This window comes from Bombina bombina, chromosome 1 (genome assembly GCF_027579735.1).
Source record: "Bombina bombina isolate aBomBom1 chromosome 1, aBomBom1.pri, whole genome shotgun sequence".
In the NCBI taxonomy this organism is placed as follows: domain Eukaryota; kingdom Metazoa; phylum Chordata; class Amphibia; order Anura; family Bombinatoridae; genus Bombina; species Bombina bombina.
The window spans coordinates 774604580-774626245 of record NC_069499.1 but is presented as its reverse complement, the minus strand read 5'-3'; the positions used below and the strand labels follow the sequence as shown (position 1 = coordinate 774626245).

General features: G+C 42.1%; 1 protein-coding gene across 1 annotated transcript in view; it reads left to right on the top strand.

Moving 5' to 3' along the window:
• The window catches only part of CHM (CHM Rab escort protein), a 341597-nt gene extending 320427 nt beyond the window's left edge, over positions 1-21170 (top strand). The window contains exons 14-16 of the mRNA XM_053715047.1: positions 20689-20753; positions 20872-20937; positions 21042-21170. Of these exons, the coding sequence (XP_053571022.1) occupies positions 20689-20753; positions 20872-20937; positions 21042-21170 (260 nt within the window). The remainder of the gene's footprint in view (positions 1-20688; positions 20754-20871; positions 20938-21041) is intronic.
• The last annotated feature ends 496 nt before the right edge of the window (positions 21171-21666 follow it).

Sequence of the window (21666 nt, the reverse complement as noted above, 5' to 3'; positions counted from 1 at the left end):
AGCCTCCCCATCCCCATACTTAGCTGTTTGCACACTTCAGCCTGTGCGAGGGGTGGGAGGGACTCGAGGGAGACAGGCAGCAGGCCATCAGCAGCCAATGACAGAGTCACAGAGAAGAGCCGCGTCATCAACTCATCATTCTTATGTGATCATGTGACATCCTTTTGACTGCCTGCAGACCGGGAGAGTGAGAGTTGTTGCTGTGATGCCCCAGACAGTGTTTGCGCGCTAAAAGGTAGAGGTAAGGGCTTATGTATTTTTTTTATTTTTGTGGTTTGATCACACCATGTTTAGTTACTAAAATAAGTTATATTAGTAACTAAACATGGTGTGATCAAACCACAACTGCTCTGCTGTATATTTAGTCATTTGTTTCCAGTGGTGGCCCAGTGTGTATATTATACACACAATTCTACATGGCACAACAGGCAACGTCATCAACTACATTTGAGCCTGGCCGGTGGCCACTGTCACTTAGGCTGCATCTGCCGAGTGCTTCTGACTGCTTGTTTTTCTTCTCTCTCCCCCTTGAAACTAAAGTTACAGCCTTACAGTAATGATAACTAACTAACCACGCTGAACTGGAACTTCCTAAACACAGATATCTATGCATTATATATCGCACGGTATATAATGTATAGATATCTGTGTTTAGGAAGTTCCAGTTCAGCGTGGTCAGTTAGTTATCATTACTGTAAGGCTGTAACTTTAGTTTCAAGGGGGGGAGAGAGAAGAAAAACAAGCAGTCAGAAGCACTCGGCAGATGCAGCCTAAGTGATTGTAGCAAAAAAGCAGACGCACGTTACTGGCTTCCTCCCCCAGTCACCCTTCAGTAGTTTAGTAGCAACAGTCTTCCCTCCTGCACTGTCTGCTAGAATTGAGAGGTAGAGCAGAGGAATCTAAGCTTTATGTGGTGCAATGTAGCTCCGTGTGCTAAACACTGCATATATCATCTTGACAGGCAGTGTTTAGCACACGGAGCTAAATCCCACAGCATAAAGCTTCTATCCTATGTGAATGTCTGTGCTTGCTATTTAGCAATAACATCTCTGCAGAGTGTGCAGGCTAATAAATTCCAGCCAGGGGGTAGAGTCCTTATTGGCTGCCTAGTGCCTCCCTTGTCAGTGTTTTAACTATTCAGGTATTAAATAGTTTAAATTACAGTGGCAAAACCATGATTTCCCTATGTAAATTTGCCAACACTTTCTGTCTCTGTATCTCTCCCCCCTCTCTGTATCTCTTCTCCCCCCTCTCTGTATCTCTTCCCCCTCCCTGTCTTTGTATCTCTCCCCCCTCTCTGTCTTTGTATCTCTCCCCCTTCTCTGTCTCTGTATCTCTCCCCCCTCCACCTCTCTGTCTCTGTCTCTCTCCCCCCTCTCTGTCTCTCTCCCCCCTCTCTGTCTCTCTCCCCCCTCTCTGTCTCTCTCCCCCCTCTCTGTCTCTGTATCTCTCCCCCCTCTCTGTCTTTGTATCTCTCCCCCCTGTCTGTCTCTGTATCTCTCCCCTCTCTCTGTCATTGTATCTCTCCCCTCTGTCTGTCTCTGTATCCCTCCCCCCTCTCTGTATCTGTGTGTTTGTATCTCTCCCCCTCTCTCCCTCTTCCCCCTATGTCTCTCTCTTTCCCCCTCTCTGTATCTCACTATCCCCCTCTCTGTATCTCTCTCTCCCCCCTCTTTGTTGCTCTCTCTCTGTGTCTCTCTCCCTCTCTCTCACCCTTCTCACTATGTATCTCGCTCTTTATCTCCCCCTCTCTCTCTCCCCTCTCTGTCTGTCTCTCTCTCCCCCCTATCTCTCTGTCTCTCTCTCCCCCCTATCTCTCTCTCTCCCCCCCTCTCTCTCTCTCTCTCTCCCCCCCTCTCTCTCTAATAACCATAAATTATATGCAGGTAACCTCCAAATGTACATTATGAAGAAAATGTAATAATGAGTTAAAGGGACACTGAACCCACATTTTTCCTTTCATGATTCAGATAGAACAATTTTAAACAACTTTCCAATTTACTTCTGTTATCTAATATGCTTTGTTCTCTTGATATCTGTTGTAAAAAAGGATACCTAGGTAGGCTCAAAAGCAGCAATGCACTACTGGGAATTAACTGATGTTTAGTGCCTGCACATATATGCCTCATGTCATTGGCTCACCCAATATGTTCCACTAGCTCTCAGTGAGATATTGATGCTCTTTCAATAAAGGATACACAGAGAATGAAGCAAATTTGATAATATAAGTTATATATAGATATATATACATACACACACACATTAAATTGGGCGGGGCCATCTGAGGGGCGGGGCTAGTGCTCCCCATCCTCAAAAGTCACCAGCCGCCACTGCAAGCTACTAAGGATTTTCGTCAAACATCTGCATTGTTTGTTGTCTACTCTGGAAAGAGGAGAGGCCAAAAGGCTTCGGCAACTTCTCTTTCTTTTTGGCTAAGAAGCATAATTCGTTTAGCCTATGAGACTGCTGGCCAGCAGCCTCCTGAAAGAATTACAGCTCATTCTACTAAAGTGGTAGCTTCCACATGGGCTTTTAAACATGAGGCCTCTGTTGAACAGATTTGTAAGGCGGCGACTGCCGAGTGCTTCTGACTGCTTGTTTTTCTTCTCTCTCCCCCTTGAAACTAAAGTTACAGCCTTACAGTAATGATAACTAACTAACCACGCTGAACTGGAACTTCCTAAACACAGATATCTATGCATTATATATCGCACGGTATATAATGTATAGATATCTGTGTTTAGGAAGTTCCAGTTCAGCGTGGTCAGTTAGTTATCATTACTGTAAGGCTGTAACTTTAGTTTCAAGGGGGGGAGAGAGAAGAAAAACAAGCAGTCAGAAGCACTCGGCAGATGCAGCCTAAGTGATTGTAGCAAAAAAGCAGACGCACGTTACTGGCTTCCTCCCCCAGTCACCCTTCAGTAGTTTAGTAGCAACAGTCTTCCCTCCTGCACTGTCTGCTAGAATTGAGAGGTAGAGCAGAGGAATCTAAGCTTTATGTGGTGCAATGTAGCTCCGTGTGCTAAACACTGCATATATCATCTTGACAGGCAGTGTTTAGCACACGGAGCTAAATCCCACAGCATAAAGCTTCTATCCTATGTGAATGTCTGTGCTTGCTATTTAGCAATAACATCTCTGCAGAGTGTGCAGGCTAATAAATTCCAGCCAGGGGGTAGAGTCCTTATTGGCTGCCTAGTGCCTCCCTTGTCAGTGTTTTAACTATTCAGGTATTAAATAGTTTAAATTACAGTGGCAAAACCATGATTTCCCTATGTAAATTTGCCAACACTTTCTGTCTCTGTATCTCTCCCCCCTCTCTGTATCTCTTCTCCCCCCTCTCTGTATCTCTTCCCCCTCCCTGTCTTTGTATCTCTACCCCCTCTCTGTCTTTGTATCTCTCCCCCTTCTCTGTCTCTGTATCTCTCCCCCCTCCACCTCTCTGTCTCTGTCTCTCTCCCCCCTCTCTGTCTCTCTCCCCCCTCTCTGTCTCTCTCCCCCCTCTCTGTCTCTGTATCTCTCCCCCCTCTCTGTCTTTGTATCTCTCCCCCCTGTCTGTCTCTGTATCTCTCCCCCCTCTCTGTCATTGTATCTCTCCCCCCTGTCTGTCTCTGTATCCCTCCCCCCTCTCTGTATCTGTGTGTTTGTATCTCTCCCCCTCTCTCCCTCTTCCCCCTATGTCTCTCTCTTTCCCCCTCTCTGTATCTCACTATCCCCCTCTCTGTATCTCTCTCTCCCCCCTCTTTGTTGCTCTCTCTCTGTGTCTCTCTCCCTCTCTCTCACCCTTCTCACTATGTATCTCGCTCTTTATCTCCCCCTCTCTCTCTCCCCTCTCTGTCTGTCTCTCTCTCCCCCCTATCTCTCTGTCTCTCTCTCCCCCCTATCTCTCTGTCTCTCTCTCCCCCCTATCTCTCTCTCTCCCCCCCCTCTCTCTCTCTCCCCCCCTCTCTCTCTAATAACCATAAATTATATGCAGGTAACCTCCAAATGTACATTATGAAGAAAATGTAATAATGAGTTAAAGGGACACTGAACCCACATTTTTCCTTTCATGATTCAGATAGAACAATTTTAAACAACTTTCCAATTTACTTCTGTTATCTAATATGCTTTGTTCTCTTGATATCTGTTGTAAAAAAGGATACCTAGGTAGGCTCAAAAGCAGCAATGCACTACTGGGAATTAACTGATGTTTAGTGCCTGCACATATATGCCTCATGTCATTGGCTCACCCAATATGTTCCACTAGCTCTCAGTGAGATATTGATGCTCTTTCAATAAAGGATACACAGAGAATGAAGCAAATTTGATAATATAAGTTATATATAGATATATATACATACACACACACATTAAATTGGGCGGGGCCATCTGAGGGGCGGGGCTAGTGCTCCCCATCCTCAAAAGTCACCAGCCGCCACTGCAAGCTACTAAGGATTTTCGTCAAACATCTGCATTGTTTGTTGTCTACTCTGGAAAGAGGAGAGGCCAAAAGGCTTCGGCAACTTCTCTTTCTTTTTGGCTAAGAAGCATAATTCGTTTAGCCTATGAGACTGCTGGCCAGCAGCCTCCTGAAAGAATTACAGCTCATTCTACTAAAGTGGTAGCTTCCACATGGGCTTTTAAACATGAGGCCTCTGTTGAACAGATTTGTAAGGCGGCGACTGCCGAGTGCTTCTGACTGCTTGTTTTTCTTCTCTCTCCCCCTTGAAACTAAAGTTACAGCCTTACAGTAATGATAACTAACTAACCACGCTGAACTGGAACTTCCTAAACACAGATATCTATGCATTATATATCGCACGGTATATAATGTATAGATATCTGTGTTTAGGAAGTTCCAGTTCAGCGTGGTCAGTTAGTTATCATTACTGTAAGGCTGTAACTTTAGTTTCAAGGGGGGGAGAGAGAAGAAAAACAAGCAGTCAGAAGCACTCGGCAGATGCAGCCTAAGTGATTGTAGCAAAAAAGCAGACGCACGTTACTGGCTTCCTCCCCCAGTCACCCTTCAGTAGTTTAGTAGCAACAGTCTTCCCTCCTGCACTGTCTGCTAGAATTGAGAGGTAGAGCAGAGGAATCTAAGCTTTATGTGGTGCAATGTAGCTCCGTGTGCTAAACACTGCATATATCATCTTGACAGGCAGTGTTTAGCACACGGAGCTAAATCCCACAGCATAAAGCTTCTATCCTATGTGAATGTCTGTGCTTGCTATTTAGCAATAACATCTCTGCAGAGTGTGCAGGCTAATAAATTCCAGCCAGGGGGTAGAGTCCTTATTGGCTGCCTAGTGCCTCCCTTGTCAGTGTTTTAACTATTCAGGTATTAAATAGTTTAAATTACAGTGGCAAAACCATGATTTCCCTATGTAAATTTGCCAACACTTTCTGTCTCTGTATCTCTCCCCCCTCTCTGTATCTCTTCCCCCTCCCTGTCTTTGTATCTCTACCCCCTCTCTGTCTTTGTATCTCTCCCCCTTCTCTGTCTCTGTATCTCTCCCCCCCTCCACCTCTCTGTCTCTGTCTCTCTCCCCCCTCTCTGTCTCTCTCCCCCCCCTCTCTGTCTCTCTCCCCCCTCTCTGTCTCTGTATCTCTCCCCCCTCTCTGTCTTTGTATCTCTCCCCCCTGTCTGTCTCTGTATCTCTCCCCCCTCTCTGTCATTGTATCTCTCCCCCCTGTCTGTCTCTGTATCTCTCCCCCCTCTCTGTATCTGTGTGTTTGTATCTCTCCCCCTCTCTCCCTCTTCCCCCTATGTCTCTCTCTTTCCCCCTCTCTGTATCTCACTATCCCCCTCTCTGTATCTCTCTCTCCCCCCTCTTTGTTGCTCTCTCTCTGTGTCTCTCTCCCTCTCTCTCACCCTTCTCACTATGTATCTCGCTCTTTATCTCCCCCTCTCTCTCTCCCCTCTCTGTCTGTCTCTCTCTCCCCCCTATCTCTCTGTCTCTCTCTCCCCCCTATCTCTCTCTCTCCCCCCCCTCTCTCTCTCTCCCCCCCTCTCTCTCTAATAACCATAAATTATATGCAGGTAACCTCCAAATGTACATTATGAAGAAAATGTAATAATGAGTTAAAGGGACACTGAACCCACATTTTTCCTTTCATGATTCAGATAGAACAATTTTAAACAACTTTCCAATTTACTTCTGTTATCTAATATGCTTTGTTCTCTTGATATCTGTTGTAAAAAAGGATACCTAGGTAGGCTCAAAAGCAGCAATGCACTACTGGGAATTAACTGATGTTTAGTGCCTGCACATATATGCCTCATGTCATTGGCTCACCCAATATGTTCCACTAGCTCTCAGTGAGATATTGATGCTCTTTCAATAAAGGATACACAGAGAATGAAGCAAATTTGATAATATAAGTTATATATAGATATATATACATACACACACACATTAAATTGGGCGGGGCCATCTGAGGGGCGGGGCTAGTGCTCCCCATCCTCAAAAGTCACCAGCCGCCACTGCAAGCTACTAAGGATTTTCGTCAAACATCTGCATTGTTTGTTGTCTACTCTGGAAAGAGGAGAGGCCAAAAGGCTTCGGCAACTTCTCTTTCTTTTTGGCTAAGAAGCATAATTCGTTTAGCCTATGAGACTGCTGGCCAGCAGCCTCCTGAAAGAATTACAGCTCATTCTACTAAAGTGGTAGCTTCCACATGGGCTTTTAAACATGAGGCCTCTGTTGAACAGATTTGTAAGGCGGCGACTGCCGAGTGCTTCTGACTGCTTGTTTTTCTTCTCTCTCCCCCTTGAAACTAAAGTTACAGCCTTACAGTAATGATAACTAACTAACCACGCTGAACTGGAACTTCCTAAACACAGATATCTATGCATTATATATCGCACGGTATATAATGTATAGATATCTGTGTTTAGGAAGTTCCAGTTCAGCGTGGTCAGTTAGTTATCATTACTGTAAGGCTGTAACTTTAGTTTCAAGGGGGGGAGAGAGAAGAAAAACAAGCAGTCAGAAGCACTCGGCAGATGCAGCCTAAGTGATTGTAGCAAAAAAGCAGACGCACGTTACTGGCTTCCTCCCCCAGTCACCCTTCAGTAGTTTAGTAGCAACAGTCTTCCCTCCTGCACTGTCTGCTAGAATTGAGAGGTAGAGCAGAGGAATCTAAGCTTTATGTGGTGCAATGTAGCTCCGTGTGCTAAACACTGCATATATCATCTTGACAGGCAGTGTTTAGCACACGGAGCTAAATCCCACAGCATAAAGCTTCTATCCTATGTGAATGTCTGTGCTTGCTATTTAGCAATAACATCTCTGCAGAGTGTGCAGGCTAATAAATTCCAGCCAGGGGGTAGAGTCCTTATTGGCTGCCTAGTGCCTCCCTTGTCAGTGTTTTAACTATTCAGGTATTAAATAGTTTAAATTACAGTGGCAAAACCATGATTTCCCTATGTAAATTTGCCAACACTTTCTGTCTCTGTATCTCTCCCCCCTCTCTGTATCTCTTCTCCCCCCTCTCTGTATCTCTTCCCCCTCCCTGTCTTTGTATCTCTACCCCCTCTCTGTCTTTGTATCTCTCCCCCTTCTCTGTCTCTGTATCTCTCCCCCCTCCACCTCTCTGTCTCTGTCTCTCTCCCCCCTCTCTGTCTCTCTCCCCCCCTCTCTGTCTCTCTCCCCCCTCTCTGTCTCTGTATCTCTCCCCCCTCTCTGTCTTTGTATCTCTCCCCCCTGTCTGTCTCTGTATCTCTCCCCCCCTCTCTGTCATTGTATCTCTCCCCCCTGTCTGTCTCTGTATCCCTCCCCCCTCTCTGTATCTGTGTGTTTGTATCTCTCCCCCTCTCTCCCTCTTCCCCCTATGTCTCTCTCTTTCCCCCTCTCTGTATCTCACTATCCCCCTCTCTGTATCTCTCTCTCCCCCCTCTTTGTTGCTCTCTCTCTGTGTCTCTCTCCCTCTCTCTCACCCTTCTCACTATGTATCTCGCTCTTTATCTCCCCCTCTCTCTCTCCCCTCTCTGTCTGTCTCTCTCTCCCCCCTATCTCTCTGTCTCTCTCTCCCCCCTATCTCTCTCTCTCCCCCCCCTCTCTCTCTCTCCCCCCCTCTCTCTCTAATAACCATAAATTATATGCAGGTAACCTCCAAATGTACATTATGAAGAAAATGTAATAATGAGTTAAAGGGACACTGAACCCACATTTTTCCTTTCATGATTCAGATAGAACAATTTTAAACAACTTTCCAATTTACTTCTGTTATCTAATATGCTTTGTTCTCTTGATATCTGTTGTAAAAAAGGATACCTAGGTAGGCTCAAAAGCAGCAATGCACTACTGGGAATTAACTGATGTTTAGTGCCTGCACATATATGCCTCATGTCATTGGCTCACCCAATATGTTCCACTAGCTCTCAGTGAGATATTGATGCTCTTTCAATAAAGGATACACAGAGAATGAAGCAAATTTGATAATATAAGTTATATATAGATATATATACATACACACACACATTAAATTGGGCGGGGCCATCTGAGGGGCGGGGCTAGTGCTCCCCATCCTCAAAAGTCACCAGCCGCCACTGCAAGCTACTAAGGATTTTCGTCAAACATCTGCATTGTTTGTTGTCTACTCTGGAAAGAGGAGAGGCCAAAAGGCTTCGGCAACTTCTCTTTCTTTTTGGCTAAGAAGCATAATTCGTTTAGCCTATGAGACTGCTGGCCAGCAGCCTCCTGAAAGAATTACAGCTCATTCTACTAAAGTGGTAGCTTCCACATGGGCTTTTAAACATGAGGCCTCTGTTGAACAGATTTGTAAGGCGGCGACTGCCGAGTGCTTCTGACTGCTTGTTTTTCTTCTCTCTCCCCCTTGAAACTAAAGTTACAGCCTTACAGTAATGATAACTAACTAACCACGCTGAACTGGAACTTCCTAAACACAGATATCTATGCATTATATATCGCACGGTATATAATGTATAGATATCTGTGTTTAGGAAGTTCCAGTTCAGCGTGGTCAGTTAGTTATCATTACTGTAAGGCTGTAACTTTAGTTTCAAGGGGGGGAGAGAGAAGAAAAACAAGCAGTCAGAAGCACTCGGCAGATGCAGCCTAAGTGATTGTAGCAAAAAAGCAGACGCACGTTACTGGCTTCCTCCCCCAGTCACCCTTCAGTAGTTTAGTAGCAACAGTCTTCCCTCCTGCACTGTCTGCTAGAATTGAGAGGTAGAGCAGAGGAATCTAAGCTTTATGTGGTGCAATGTAGCTCCGTGTGCTAAACACTGCATATATCATCTTGACAGGCAGTGTTTAGCACACGGAGCTAAATCCCACAGCATAAAGCTTCTATCCTATGTGAATGTCTGTGCTTGCTATTTAGCAATAACATCTCTGCAGAGTGTGCAGGCTAATAAATTCCAGCCAGGGGGTAGAGTCCTTATTGGCTGCCTAGTGCCTCCCTTGTCAGTGTTTTAACTATTCAGGTATTAAATAGTTTAAATTACAGTGGCAAAACCATGATTTCCCTATGTAAATTTGCCAACACTTTCTGTCTCTGTATCTCTCCCCCCTCTCTGTATCTCTTCTCCCCCCTCTCTGTATCTCTTCCCCCTCCCTGTCTTTGTATCTCTACCCCCTCTCTGTCTTTGTATCTCTCCCCCTTCTCTGTCTCTGTATCTCTCCCCCCTCCACCTCTCTGTCTCTGTCTCTCTCCCCCCTCTCTGTCTCTCTCCCCCCTCTCTGTCTCTCTCCCCCCTCTCTGTCTCTGTATCTCTCCCCCCTCTCTGTCTTTGTATCTCTCCCCCCTGTCTGTCTCTGTATCTCTCCCCCCTCTCTGTCATTGTATCTCTCCCCCCTGTCTGTCTCTGTATCCCTCCCCCTCTCTGTCTTTGTATCTCTCCCCCTCTCTGTCTCTTCCCCCTATGTCTCTCTCTTTCCCCCTCTCTGTATCTCACTATCCCCCTCTCTGTATCTCTCTCTCCCCCCTCTTTGTTGCTCTCTCTCTGTGTCTCTCTCCCTCTCTCTCACCCTTCTCACTATGTATCTCGCTCTTTATCTCCCCCTCTCTCTCTCCCCTCTCTGTCTGTCTCTCTCTCCCCCCTATCTCTCTGTCTCTCTCTCCCCCCTATCTCTCTGTCTCTCTCTCCCCCCTATCTCTCTCTCTCCCCCCCTCTCTCTCTCTCCCCCCCTCTCTCTCTAATAACCATAAATTATATGCAGGTAACCTCCAAATGTACATTATGAAGAAAATGTAATAATGAGTTAAAGGGACACTGAACCCACATTTTTCCTTTCATGATTCAGATAGAACAATTTTAAACAACTTTCCAATTTACTTCTGTTATCTAATATGCTTTGTTCTCTTGATATCTGTTGTAAAAAAGGATACCTAGGTAGGCTCAAAAGCAGCAATGCACTACTGGGAATTAACTGATGTTTAGTGCCTGCACATATATGCCTCATGTCATTGGCTCACCCAATATGTTCCACTAGCTCTCAGTGAGATATTGATGCTCTTTCAATAAAGGATACACAGAGAATGAAGCAAATTTGATAATATAAGTTATATATAGATATATATACATACACACACACATTAAATTGGGCGGGGCCATCTGAGGGGCGGGGCTAGTGCTCCCCATCCTCAAAAGTCACCAGCCGCCACTGCAAGCTACTAAGGATTTTCGTCAAACATCTGCATTGTTTGTTGTCTACTCTGGAAAGAGGAGAGGCCAAAAGGCTTCGGCAACTTCTCTTTCTTTTTGGCTAAGAAGCATAATTCGTTTAGCCTATGAGACTGCTGGCCAGCAGCCTCCTGAAAGAATTACAGCTCATTCTACTAAAGTGGTAGCTTCCACATGGGCTTTTAAACATGAGGCCTCTGTTGAACAGATTTGTAAGGCGGCGACTTGGTCTTCGCTTCATACTTTTTCTAAATTCTACAAATTTGATACTTTTGCTTCCTCGGAGGCTATTTTTGGGAGAAAGGTCTTACAGGCAGTGGTGCCTTCTGTTTAAGTACCTGCCTTGTCCTTCCCTTCATCCGTGTCCTAAAGCTTTGGTATTGGTATCCCACAAGTAATGGATGAACCCGTGGACTGGCTACACCTTACAAGAGAAAACAAAATTTATGCTTACCTGATAAATTTCTTTCTCTTGTGGTGTATCCAGTCCATGGCCCGCCCTGTCACTTTAAGGCAGGTGTTTTTATTTTTTAAACTACAGTCACCACTGCACCCTATAGTTTCTCCTTTTTCTTACTTGTCTTCGGTCGAATGACTGGAGGTGGCAGTTAGGGGAGGAGCTATATAGACAGCTCTGCTGTGGGTGTCCTCTTGAAACTTCCTATTGGGAAGGAGAATATCCCACAAGTAATGGATGAACCCGTGGACTGGATACACCACAAGAGAGAGAAATTTATCAGGTAAGCATAAATTTTGTTTTCAAATACATTGTTTCTTAACATAAGAGTTTAGAGAGACATCAAACAATAATCTGACTAGAACCAACAAAGGATAGATATATTATTAGCACTTTAATAAACATGATAAAAGGTTGAACTGTTAAAATATATGATTATACAAAAGAAAAAAAAAAAGAGATCGGCACTTAACATGTATGCAAGTTTCAGCTTGTTTTTGTTATCCTTAATTTCCTCTCCAAACATAGGCCCACATTACGAGTTTTGCGTTAGAGGCTATGCGTTGCTAACAAGCAGTTTTCCCTCACTGCTCACCTGCAGCGCTGGTATTACAAGTTTTCAGAAACCCGGCGTTAAAAGGCAAGAAGTGAGCGTAGAACAAACTTTTGCTCCTTACCGCACTCCAATACCAGTGCTGCTTAAGTCAGCGGTGAGCTGGTCGTACGTGCTCATGCACGATTTCCCCATAGGAATCAACTGGGAGAGCTGGATGAGAAAAAAGCCTAACACCTGCAAAAAAGCAGCATAAAACTCAGTATTAATGCAGCCCTATTGATTCCTATGGGGAAATAAAATGTATGTCTACACCTAACATCCTAACATGAACCCAGAGTCTAAACACCCCTAATCTTACACTTATTAACCCCTAATCTGCCGCCCCCGACATCGCCAACACCTGCATTATATTATTAACCCCTAATATGCCGCTCCGGACACCGCTGCCACCTACATTATATTTATTAACTCCTAATCTGCCGCCCTAAATGTCGCCGCAACCTACCTACATTTATTAACCCCTAATCTGCCACCCCCAACGTCGCCGCCACTATATTAAACTTATTAACCCCTAAACCTAAGTCTAACCCTAGCACCCCCTAACTTAAAGTGAATGTAAATTTTGATGCTTAAGTGCCCGGTTTTTAAAAATTCGATTAAAAACATGGACACTTTAATTCATGAAAATTTACATTTCTTTCATGTAATTAGCAAGAGTCCATGAGCTCGTGACGTATGGGATATACATTCCTACCAGGAGGGGCAAAGTTTCCCAAACCTCAAAATGCCTACAAATACACCCCTCACCACACCCACAATTCAGTTTTGCAAACTTTGCCTCCCATGGAGGTGGTGAAGTAAGTTTGTGCTAGATTCTACGTTGATATGCGCTTCGAAGCAGGCTGGAGCCCGGTTTTCCTCTCAGAGTGCAGTGAATGTCAGAGGGATGTGAAGAGAGTATTGCCTATTTGAATACAATGGTCTTCCTCTAGGGGATCTATTTCATAGGTTCTCTGTTATCGGTCATAGAGATTTCTTCTCCTACCTCCCTTTTCAGATCGACGATATACTCTTATATACCATTACCATTAGGTTCAATGCGGAGTGGATCCTATACAAACATTGTATCATACAGTGATATATAGAAACATATTATCAAAAAGTGCTATCTCTCTAAATAAATAAAAGATTGTATGGCACAACAAGATTATATATCCGTATGTGACACATATAAAAACAAATAGGATTGAAAAACTTGATAGCGACAAGTTCAAATGTGTAACTTCAGTGCAGATAGCCATCTACAATCAGCGTAGGCGTTTAGACAAATGTAAGGAATGACAGCTCAAATTGGCTTGCTGTTAACATGCTCCACAAGAAATATGCAAGATTACTGTACCGTAAGTCCAGAGGGTGTTAACGAAAAGTTAGGTCTTAGCTTGGACCGCAAATGTAGTCACCGCCGTTCCTGGGGATAGAAGTGTACAGACCTCTGCACGTGTGAGTCGGCGTCTGACGTCACAAATTCCCCATCTGCTCTTCTCAATCCGATGTTCCGACAGCGTAAGGGCAAACAGCTGATCGCTGTGTCCGTATGTCAGTTCGTTGTTTAAACAGACTTGCCAGCTGAAGGTGTACTGATGTTCCAGTAGAGAGGTGGGGTACAGGTTCTTCCTCACCCTTGAGTATGTGGAAATAGTATTAACCCGGGTTAAAGTTACAGTAAAGACTGCAATAAATTGTCCTTCTTTCAAAGTCACAATGTCACAAGTGCAAGCGACTTGTGACGTCAGACGCCGACTCACACGTGCAGAGGTCTGTACACTTCTATCCCCAGGAACGGCGGTGACTACATTTGCGGTCCAAGCTTTGACCGAAAGACCTAACTTTTCGCTAACACCCTCTGGACTTACGGTACAGTAACCTTGCATATTTCTTGTGGAGCATGTTAACAGCAAGCCAACTTGAGCTGTCATTCCTTACATTTGTCTAAACGCCTACGCTGATTGTAGACGGCTATCTGCACTGAAGTTATACATTTGAACTTGTCGCTATCAAGTTTTTCAATCCTATTTGTTTTTATATGTGTCACATACGGATATATAATCTTGTTGTGCCATACAGTCTTTTATTTATTAAGAGAGATAGCACTTTTTGATAATATGTTTCTATATATCACTGTATGATACAATGTTTGTATAGGATCCAGTCCGCATTGAACCTAGCGAGTGGAATATACTTTTATTTAATTTTTTTACATAATCCTGGATTTACAGGAAGACGTCCCTATTAAGTTTTGTATATTGTGCATATTGTACATATCTGTGTTTATTAAATTTGTTTACTATTTTTATTTGGTGTGCATACTTTTAGCCCAAGGGCGCACTTACTCTATCTTGAAGCTTAGTGCTTCGTTAGTGTTTATACTTGTGTCTGATACATTACAGGGATTGTATCTTTAGAGTAGTGTATAGTATTACTATCCTGTAGCGCACACTAATCCTCCCCTTTTTAAAATATCTACTATATGTAGATGAGTGTCTTAGGGTAAGTAAGTCTTATTTTATTTATGACACTCTAAGCTATGGTTGGGCACTTTATATGTAAAGTTCTAAATATATGTGTTTAAACTTATATTTGCCATGATTCAGGATAATCAGTATTCCTTCATTCAGACTGTCAGTTTCATTATTTGGGATAATGCATTTGAATAAATAAATTTTTTCTTACCTTAAAAATGTTCAATTCTTTTTTCCCTGCGGGCTGTTAGGCTCACGGGGGCAGAAAATGCTTCAATTTATTGTGTCATTCTTGGCGCAAACTTTTTTGGCGCAAAATTTTGTCATTTCCGGCGCCTTAGTTGACGCCGGAAGTTTGTTCGTGGTTGCGTTATTTTTAAACGTATGTGTGTTAGACCTTTTTTTGCGCCAAAAAATGTGGGCGTCGTTTTTGACGTCAGAGGATGTTGCGTCATACTTGGCGCCAAAAAATTTGGAAGTTGTACTTGGCGCCAATAATATGGGCGTCTTACTTGGCGCCAAAAAATTTGGACGTTGTACTTGGCGCCAATAATATGGTCGCCACCTTTTTTCACATTATTTAAGTCTCACTTTTTATTGCTTCTGGTTGCTAGAGGCTTGTTTATTTTGCATCTTTTCCCATTCCTGAAACTGTCATTTAAGGAATTTGATAATTTTGCTTTATATGTTGTTTTTTCTATTACATATTGCAAGATGTCACAACCTGACCCTGGATCAGAATCTACTTCTGGAAAGACGCTGCCTGATGCTGGTTCTACCAAAGTTAAGTGCATCTGTTGTAAACTTTTGGTAACTGTTCCTCTGGCTGTAGTTTTTGTTAGTTGTCATGATAAGCTTTCTAACGCAGATAGTGTCTCCATTAGTAATAATCCTTTACCTGTTGTTTTTCCTTCAACATCTAATGTTCACGATGTCCCTGTTAATGTAAAAGAATTTGTTTCTAAATCTATTAGGAAGGCTCTGTCTGTTATTCCTCCTTCCAGTAAACGTAAAAGGTCTTTTAAAACTTCTCATATTTCAGATGAATTTTTAAGTGACCGCCATCATTCTGACTTATCTGTTTCTGATGAGGATCTATCTGGTTCAGAAGATTCTGCTTCAGATATTGACACTGATAAATCTTCATATTTATTTAAGATGGAGTTTATTTGTTCTTTACTTGAAGTGTTGATTGCATTAGATATGGAGGAGTCTAGTCCTCTTGATACTAAATCTACTAAGCGTTTAGATTTGGTTTTTAAACCTCATGTAGTTATTCCAGAAGTTTTTCCAGTTCCTGATGCTATTTCAGAAGTAATTTCTAGGGAATGGAATAGTCTGGGTACTTCATTTACTCCTTCTCCAAGGTTTAAGAAATTGTACCCTGTGCCATCTGATAGATTAGAATTTTGGGACAAAATTCCTAAAGTTGATGGGGCTATCTCTACTCTTGCTAAACGTACTACTATCCCTACAGCGGATAGTACTTCCTTTAAGGATCCTTTAGATAGGAAGCTTGAATCCTTTCTAAGGAAAGCTTATTTATGTTCAGGTAATCTTCTTAGACCTGCTATTTCCTTGGCTGATGTTGCTGCAGTCTGGTTGGAGGCTTTAGCGCAACAAGTGTCAGACCATAATGCTTATAGCATTGTTAAACTTCTTCAACATGCTAATAACTTTATTTGTGATGCCATTTTTGATATCATTAGAATTGATGTCAGGTATATGTCTTTAGCTATTTTAGCTAGAAGAGCTTTATGGCTTAAATCTTGGAATGCAGATATGACTTCTAAGTCAACTTTGCTTTCTCTTTCTTTCCAAGGTAATAAATTGTTTGGTTCACAGTTGGATTCTATAATTTCAACTGTTACTGGGGGGAAAGGAACCTTTTTGCCTCAGGACAAAAAATCTAAAGGTAAATATAGGGCTGCTAATCGTTTTCGTTCCTTTCGTCAGAATAAGGAACAAAAGCCTGACCCTTCCCCTAAAGGAACGGTTTCCGTTTGGAAACCTTCTACAGTCTGGAATAAATCCAAGCCTTTTATAAAGTCAAAACCAGCTCCCAAATCCGCATGAAGGTGCGGCCCTCATTCCAGCGCAGCTGGTAGGGGGCAGGTTACGATTTTTCAAAGATATTTGGATCGATTCGATTCACAGTCTTTGGATTCAAAACATTGTTTCACAAGGGTACAGAATAGGTTTCAAGGTAAGGCCGCCTGTGAGAAGATTTTTTTCTCTCACGCATTCCAGTAAACCCAGTGAAGGCTCAGGCATTTCTGAAATGTGTTTCAGACCTAGAGTTGGCTGGGGTTATTGTGCCAGTTCCAGTTCTGGAACGGGGTCTGGGGTTTTACTCAAATCTATTCATTGTACCAAAGAAGTAGAATTCCTTCAGACCAGTTCTGGATCTAAAAATATTGAATCGTTATGTAAGGATACCAACATTCAAAATGGTGTCTATAAGGACTATTCTGCCTTTTGTTCAGCAAGGGCATTATATGTCTACAATAGACTTACAGGATGCATATCTTCATATTCCAATTTATCCAGATCACTATCAGTTCCTGAGATTCTCTTTTCTACACAAGCATTACCAGTTTGTTGCCCTTCCGTTTGGCCTAGCAACAGGTCCAAGGATCTTTTCAATGGTTCTCGGTTCCCTTCTCTCTGTAATCAGAGAATAGGGTATTGCGGTATTTCCTTATTTGGACGATACCTTGGTACTTGCTCAGTCTTTACATTCTGCAGAATCTCATACAAATCAACTCGTGTTGTTTCTTCAAAGACATGGTTGGAGGATCAATTTACCAAAGAGTTCATTGATTCCTCAGACAAAGGTAACCTTTTTGGGCTTTCAAATAGATTCAGTGTCCATGACTTTGTCTCTAACAGAAAAGAGACGTCTGAAGTTGGTTTCAGCTTGTCGAAACCTTCAGTCTCAATCATTCCCTTCGGTAGCTTTGTGCATGGAAATTCTAGGTCTCATGACTGCTGCATCGGACGCGATCCCCTTTGCTCGCTTTCATATGAGACCTCTACAGCTTTGTATGCTGAACCAGTGGTGCAGGGATTATACAAAGATATCACAATTAATATCCTTAAATCCCAATGTTCCATCTTCTCTGACTTGGTGGTTGAATCACCATCATCTAATTCAAGGGGCCTCTTTTGTTCGTCCAACCTGGACTGTAATCTCAACAGATGCGAGTCTTTCAGGTTGGGGAGCTGTATGGGGATCTCTGACAGCGCAGGGGGTTTGGGAATTTCAGGAGGCGCAATTACCTATCAACATTTTGGAACTCCGTGCGATTTTCAGAGCTCTTCAGTTCTGGCCTCTTCTGAAGAGAGAATCGTTTATTTGTTTTCAGACAGACAATGTCACAACCGTGGCGTATGTCAATCATCAAGGTGGGACTCGCAATCCTCAGGCTATGAAATAAGTATCTTTGATACTTGTATGGGCGGAATCCAGCTCCTGTCTAATCTCTGCGGTTCATATCCCAGGTGTAGACAATTGGGAAGCGGATTATCTCAGTCGCCAGACGTTACATCCGGGCGAATGGTCTCTTCACCCAGAGGTATTTCTTCAGATTGTTCAAATCTGGGGGCTTCCAGAAATAGATCCGATGGCCTATCATCTAAACAAGAAACTTCCCATGTATATGTCCAGATCTAGGGATCCTCAGGCGGAAGCAGTGGACGCGTTGTCGCTTCCTTGGAATTATCAACCTGCTTATATCTTTCCGCCTCTTGTTCTTCTTCCAAAAGTGATTTCCAAAATTCTAATGGAACGTTCGTTTGTATTGCTGGTGGCTCCAGCATGGCCTCACAGGTTTTGGTATGCAGATGTCGTTCGGATGGCAAGTTGCCAACCTTGGACACTTCCGTTAAGGCCAGACCTTCTATCTCAAGGCCCATTTTTCCATCAGGATCTCAAATCATTAAATTTGAAGGTATGGAGATTGAACGCTTGATTCTTAGTCATAGAGGTTTCTCTGATTCAGTGATTAATACTATGATACAGGCTCGTAAATCTGTGTCTAGGAAGATTTATTATCGAGTCTGGAAGACTTACATTTCTTGGTGTTCTTCTCATAAATTCTCTTGGCATTCTTTTAGAATTCCTAGAATTTTACAGTTTCTTCTGGATGGTTTGGATAAGGGTTTGTCTTCAAGCTCTTTGAAAGGTCAAATCTCTGCTCTTTCTGTTCTTTTTCACAGAAAGATTGCTATTCATCCTGATATTCATTGTTTTGTACAGGCTTTGGTTCGTATTAAGCCTGTCATTAAGTCAATCTCTCCTCCTTGGAGTCTTAATTTGGTTCTGAGGGCTTTACAGGCTCCTCCGTTTGAACCTATGCATTCTCTGGATATTAAATTACTTTCTTGGAAAGTGTTGTTCCTTTTAGCCATCTCTTCTGCTAGAAGAGTTTCTGAGTTATCTGCTCTTTCTTGTGAATCTCCTTTTCTGATTTTTCATCAGGATAAGGCGGTGTTGCGGACTTCATTTAAATTTTTACCTAAGGTTGTGAATTCTAACAACATTAGTAGAGAAATTGTTGTCCCTTCATTGTGTCCTAATCCTAAGAATTCAAAGGAGAGATCTTTACATTCTTTGGATGTAGTGAGAGCTTTGAAATATTATGTTGAAGCTACTAAAGGTTTTAGAAAGACTTCTAGTCTATTTGTTATCTTTTCTGGTTCCAGGAAAGGTCAGAAGGCTTCTGCCATTTCTTTAAAATCTTTGATTCATCTTGCTTATGTAGAGTCGGGTAAGTCCCCGCCTTAAAAGATTACAGCTCATTCTACTAGGTCAGTTTCTACTTCCTGGGCTTTTAGGAATGAAGCTTCTGTTGATCAAATTTGCAAAGCAGCAACTTGGTCTTCTTTGCATACTTTTACTAAATTCTACCATTTTGATGTTTTCTCTTCTTCAGAAGCAGTTTTTGGTAGAAAAGTACTTCAGGCAGCTGTTTCAGTTTGATTCTGCTGCTTATTATTTCATTTTTTTTTATTTGGGTTGTGGATTATTTTTTCAGCGGAATTGGCTGTCATATTAGCAAGAGTCCATGAGGCCCACCCTTTTTGTGGTGGTTATGATTTTTTTGTATAAAGCACAATTATTGCAATTCCTTATTTTTTGATGCTTTCGCTCCTTTCTTATCACCCCACTTCTTGGCTATTCGTTAAACTGAATTGTGGGTGTGGTGAGGGGTGTATTTGTAGGCATTTTGAGGTTTGGGAAACTTTGCCCCTCTTGGTAGGAATTTATATCCCATACGTCACTAGCTCATGGACTCTTGCTAATATGAAAGAAATGAATTTATCAGGTAAGTTCTTACATAAATTATGTTTTCACTCCTGCTGTGAAAAAAACCTTACCTTTTACTCTTGACAGCAGCTCCAGCTTCCTCCACCCTTCGCAAAGCCTCTTCCTGGGTCTAAAATGAGGAATCTGACTTCCTCCAATCACAAACTGTGATTGGCTGCTGCAAAAGAAAAATAAATTGATTGACATGTCTGACTTAAGGTGCCTGATCAGAAATAGGACACAAAGTGCTAATGTGCTCTCTAATTTGTACTTGTACTTATTAGCTAATATTGTTAATACCTATGCATACTAAGTCTGATTAATAGGTTTTAATATATAAAAAAAGGCTTAAAACCTGATTAAATTAAAGAGACAAAATGCTAATGGCTAAATTGTAAGTGACAAGTAACAATGGGGAAAATCTCTCTATCGTAAGGGATATATAAAAAAGAGAGAAATATAAATTGTAAATAAATAAAGAATATATTGTGCACTATAGTGAAGTATGTCCATTGATAGTCTGTTCACTATATAAATATATTTAAAGTTGTATAACTATACTGTCTAAAAGATTGTAAATTATGGAGGTGTAATGTTAGACTGTATTATCAGTCCTCAATCTGAATATTAACAGTTAAACTCCATTACATCCTCTAAATAATTTAAATATGAACATTTTTTTCTAATAATCAATGATTAATTCCACAAACTTAGGTACAATAATAATATGTGGTGAAGAGGTTATTTAGCGTTGCCAAAAATTAATGACATCACCTGCAATGTTCAGACCCTTTGGTCTCCTAGTATTTAATAGGAAGATCCAAAAGGCCTCAAGATGTAATAATCTATTCACTCTATTGCCTCCCCTTGTTGTGGGGCGGACAAATTCAATGACTTGTCAAGTGAAAGTAGAAACATCTTGATTAGGACAGTATATAAAATGTCTGGCAAGGTCAGAACAGTCTCTGCCATTGTTGATATCATTTAAATGCTTCCTAATTCTGTTTCTTACCTCCCTGGTAGAGCAACCTGTGTATTGTAGCCTACAACTAGTGCATTCTATTAAATAAACCACAAAAGCTGTTCGACAATTTGAACAGCAATCTAAGTTGTAAACTTTTTGTGTGGTTCTTGACTGGAACTGAGATCCAATTTTAGTATAAGAGCAAGCTATACATTTGGCATAGTGACATTTATAATGTCATTTGACAGTTAACCAGCTGCTTGTCACTGCTTTAGACTTCTTGAGCATGCTGGGAGCTACCATGTTTCCAATAGTACAACCCTTTCTAGCCACAAAATTACACCCTCCTGATGCATAACGTTTCTTCTGCTGTGACTATTGGCAAATGTTTAGAAATAATGTTGCAAATGTCTTTAAATTGTGGACTATAGGTTGTTGAAAAAAGAGGTTTATCCCTGTCAAATCTGTTTGAACAACTTTTTGAGTTTTCCAACAAGGTATGTCTTTCAATCCTTGAGACCTCAAGTAATGCTCTATTAAGAATTTTGGGTTTATACCCTCTCTGTATCAACATTTTTTTCATCTTTTCACTCTCTTTCAGGAAATCCGCCCCCTCCGAACAGTTGCGCTTAATGCGTATGAAATGGCCTTTGCCACACCAAAGCCAGTATGGCTGGGATGGCTACTTCTCGCATGCAACGTTGTATTAGAGGAGACGGGTTTCCTGTAAAGTGTGCTAGTGATCTTAGCCAACTCTGTGTTACCTGTTAAGATAATGTCAAGATAAGGGATGCTATATCTTTCAAACTGATAAGTAAATTGTAGACCAAACTGATTAGAATTAAGATAATCGACAAAGGATGAAGCCTCCTCCCCTGTACCGGACCATACCAGTAGGAGGTCATCAACATAACGTTTATACATCTGTATTCCATCTCTAAAGGGGTTTGTGGCAAACCTAGCCACTTCTGGACTATAATGTAAGAAAGGTTGTCTATAGGCTGTATTGTGTGCTATGTATATGTGACAGACCCTTCAGTCAGAACTACAAGAGTTAACTCTGTGCAGCTTTCAGAAGCTAATTTCTAAACGACAAGGTTACTAGCCTCAGATATTGTGTACTGTCATTAAAGTTAGTGATAAACATTCCATTGTTTAATCACCCTCAGAGAGCAGACGCCTAGGTGATAAGAAAAGCCAAGTGTGTCTTGTGTTTAAGTTGTTAT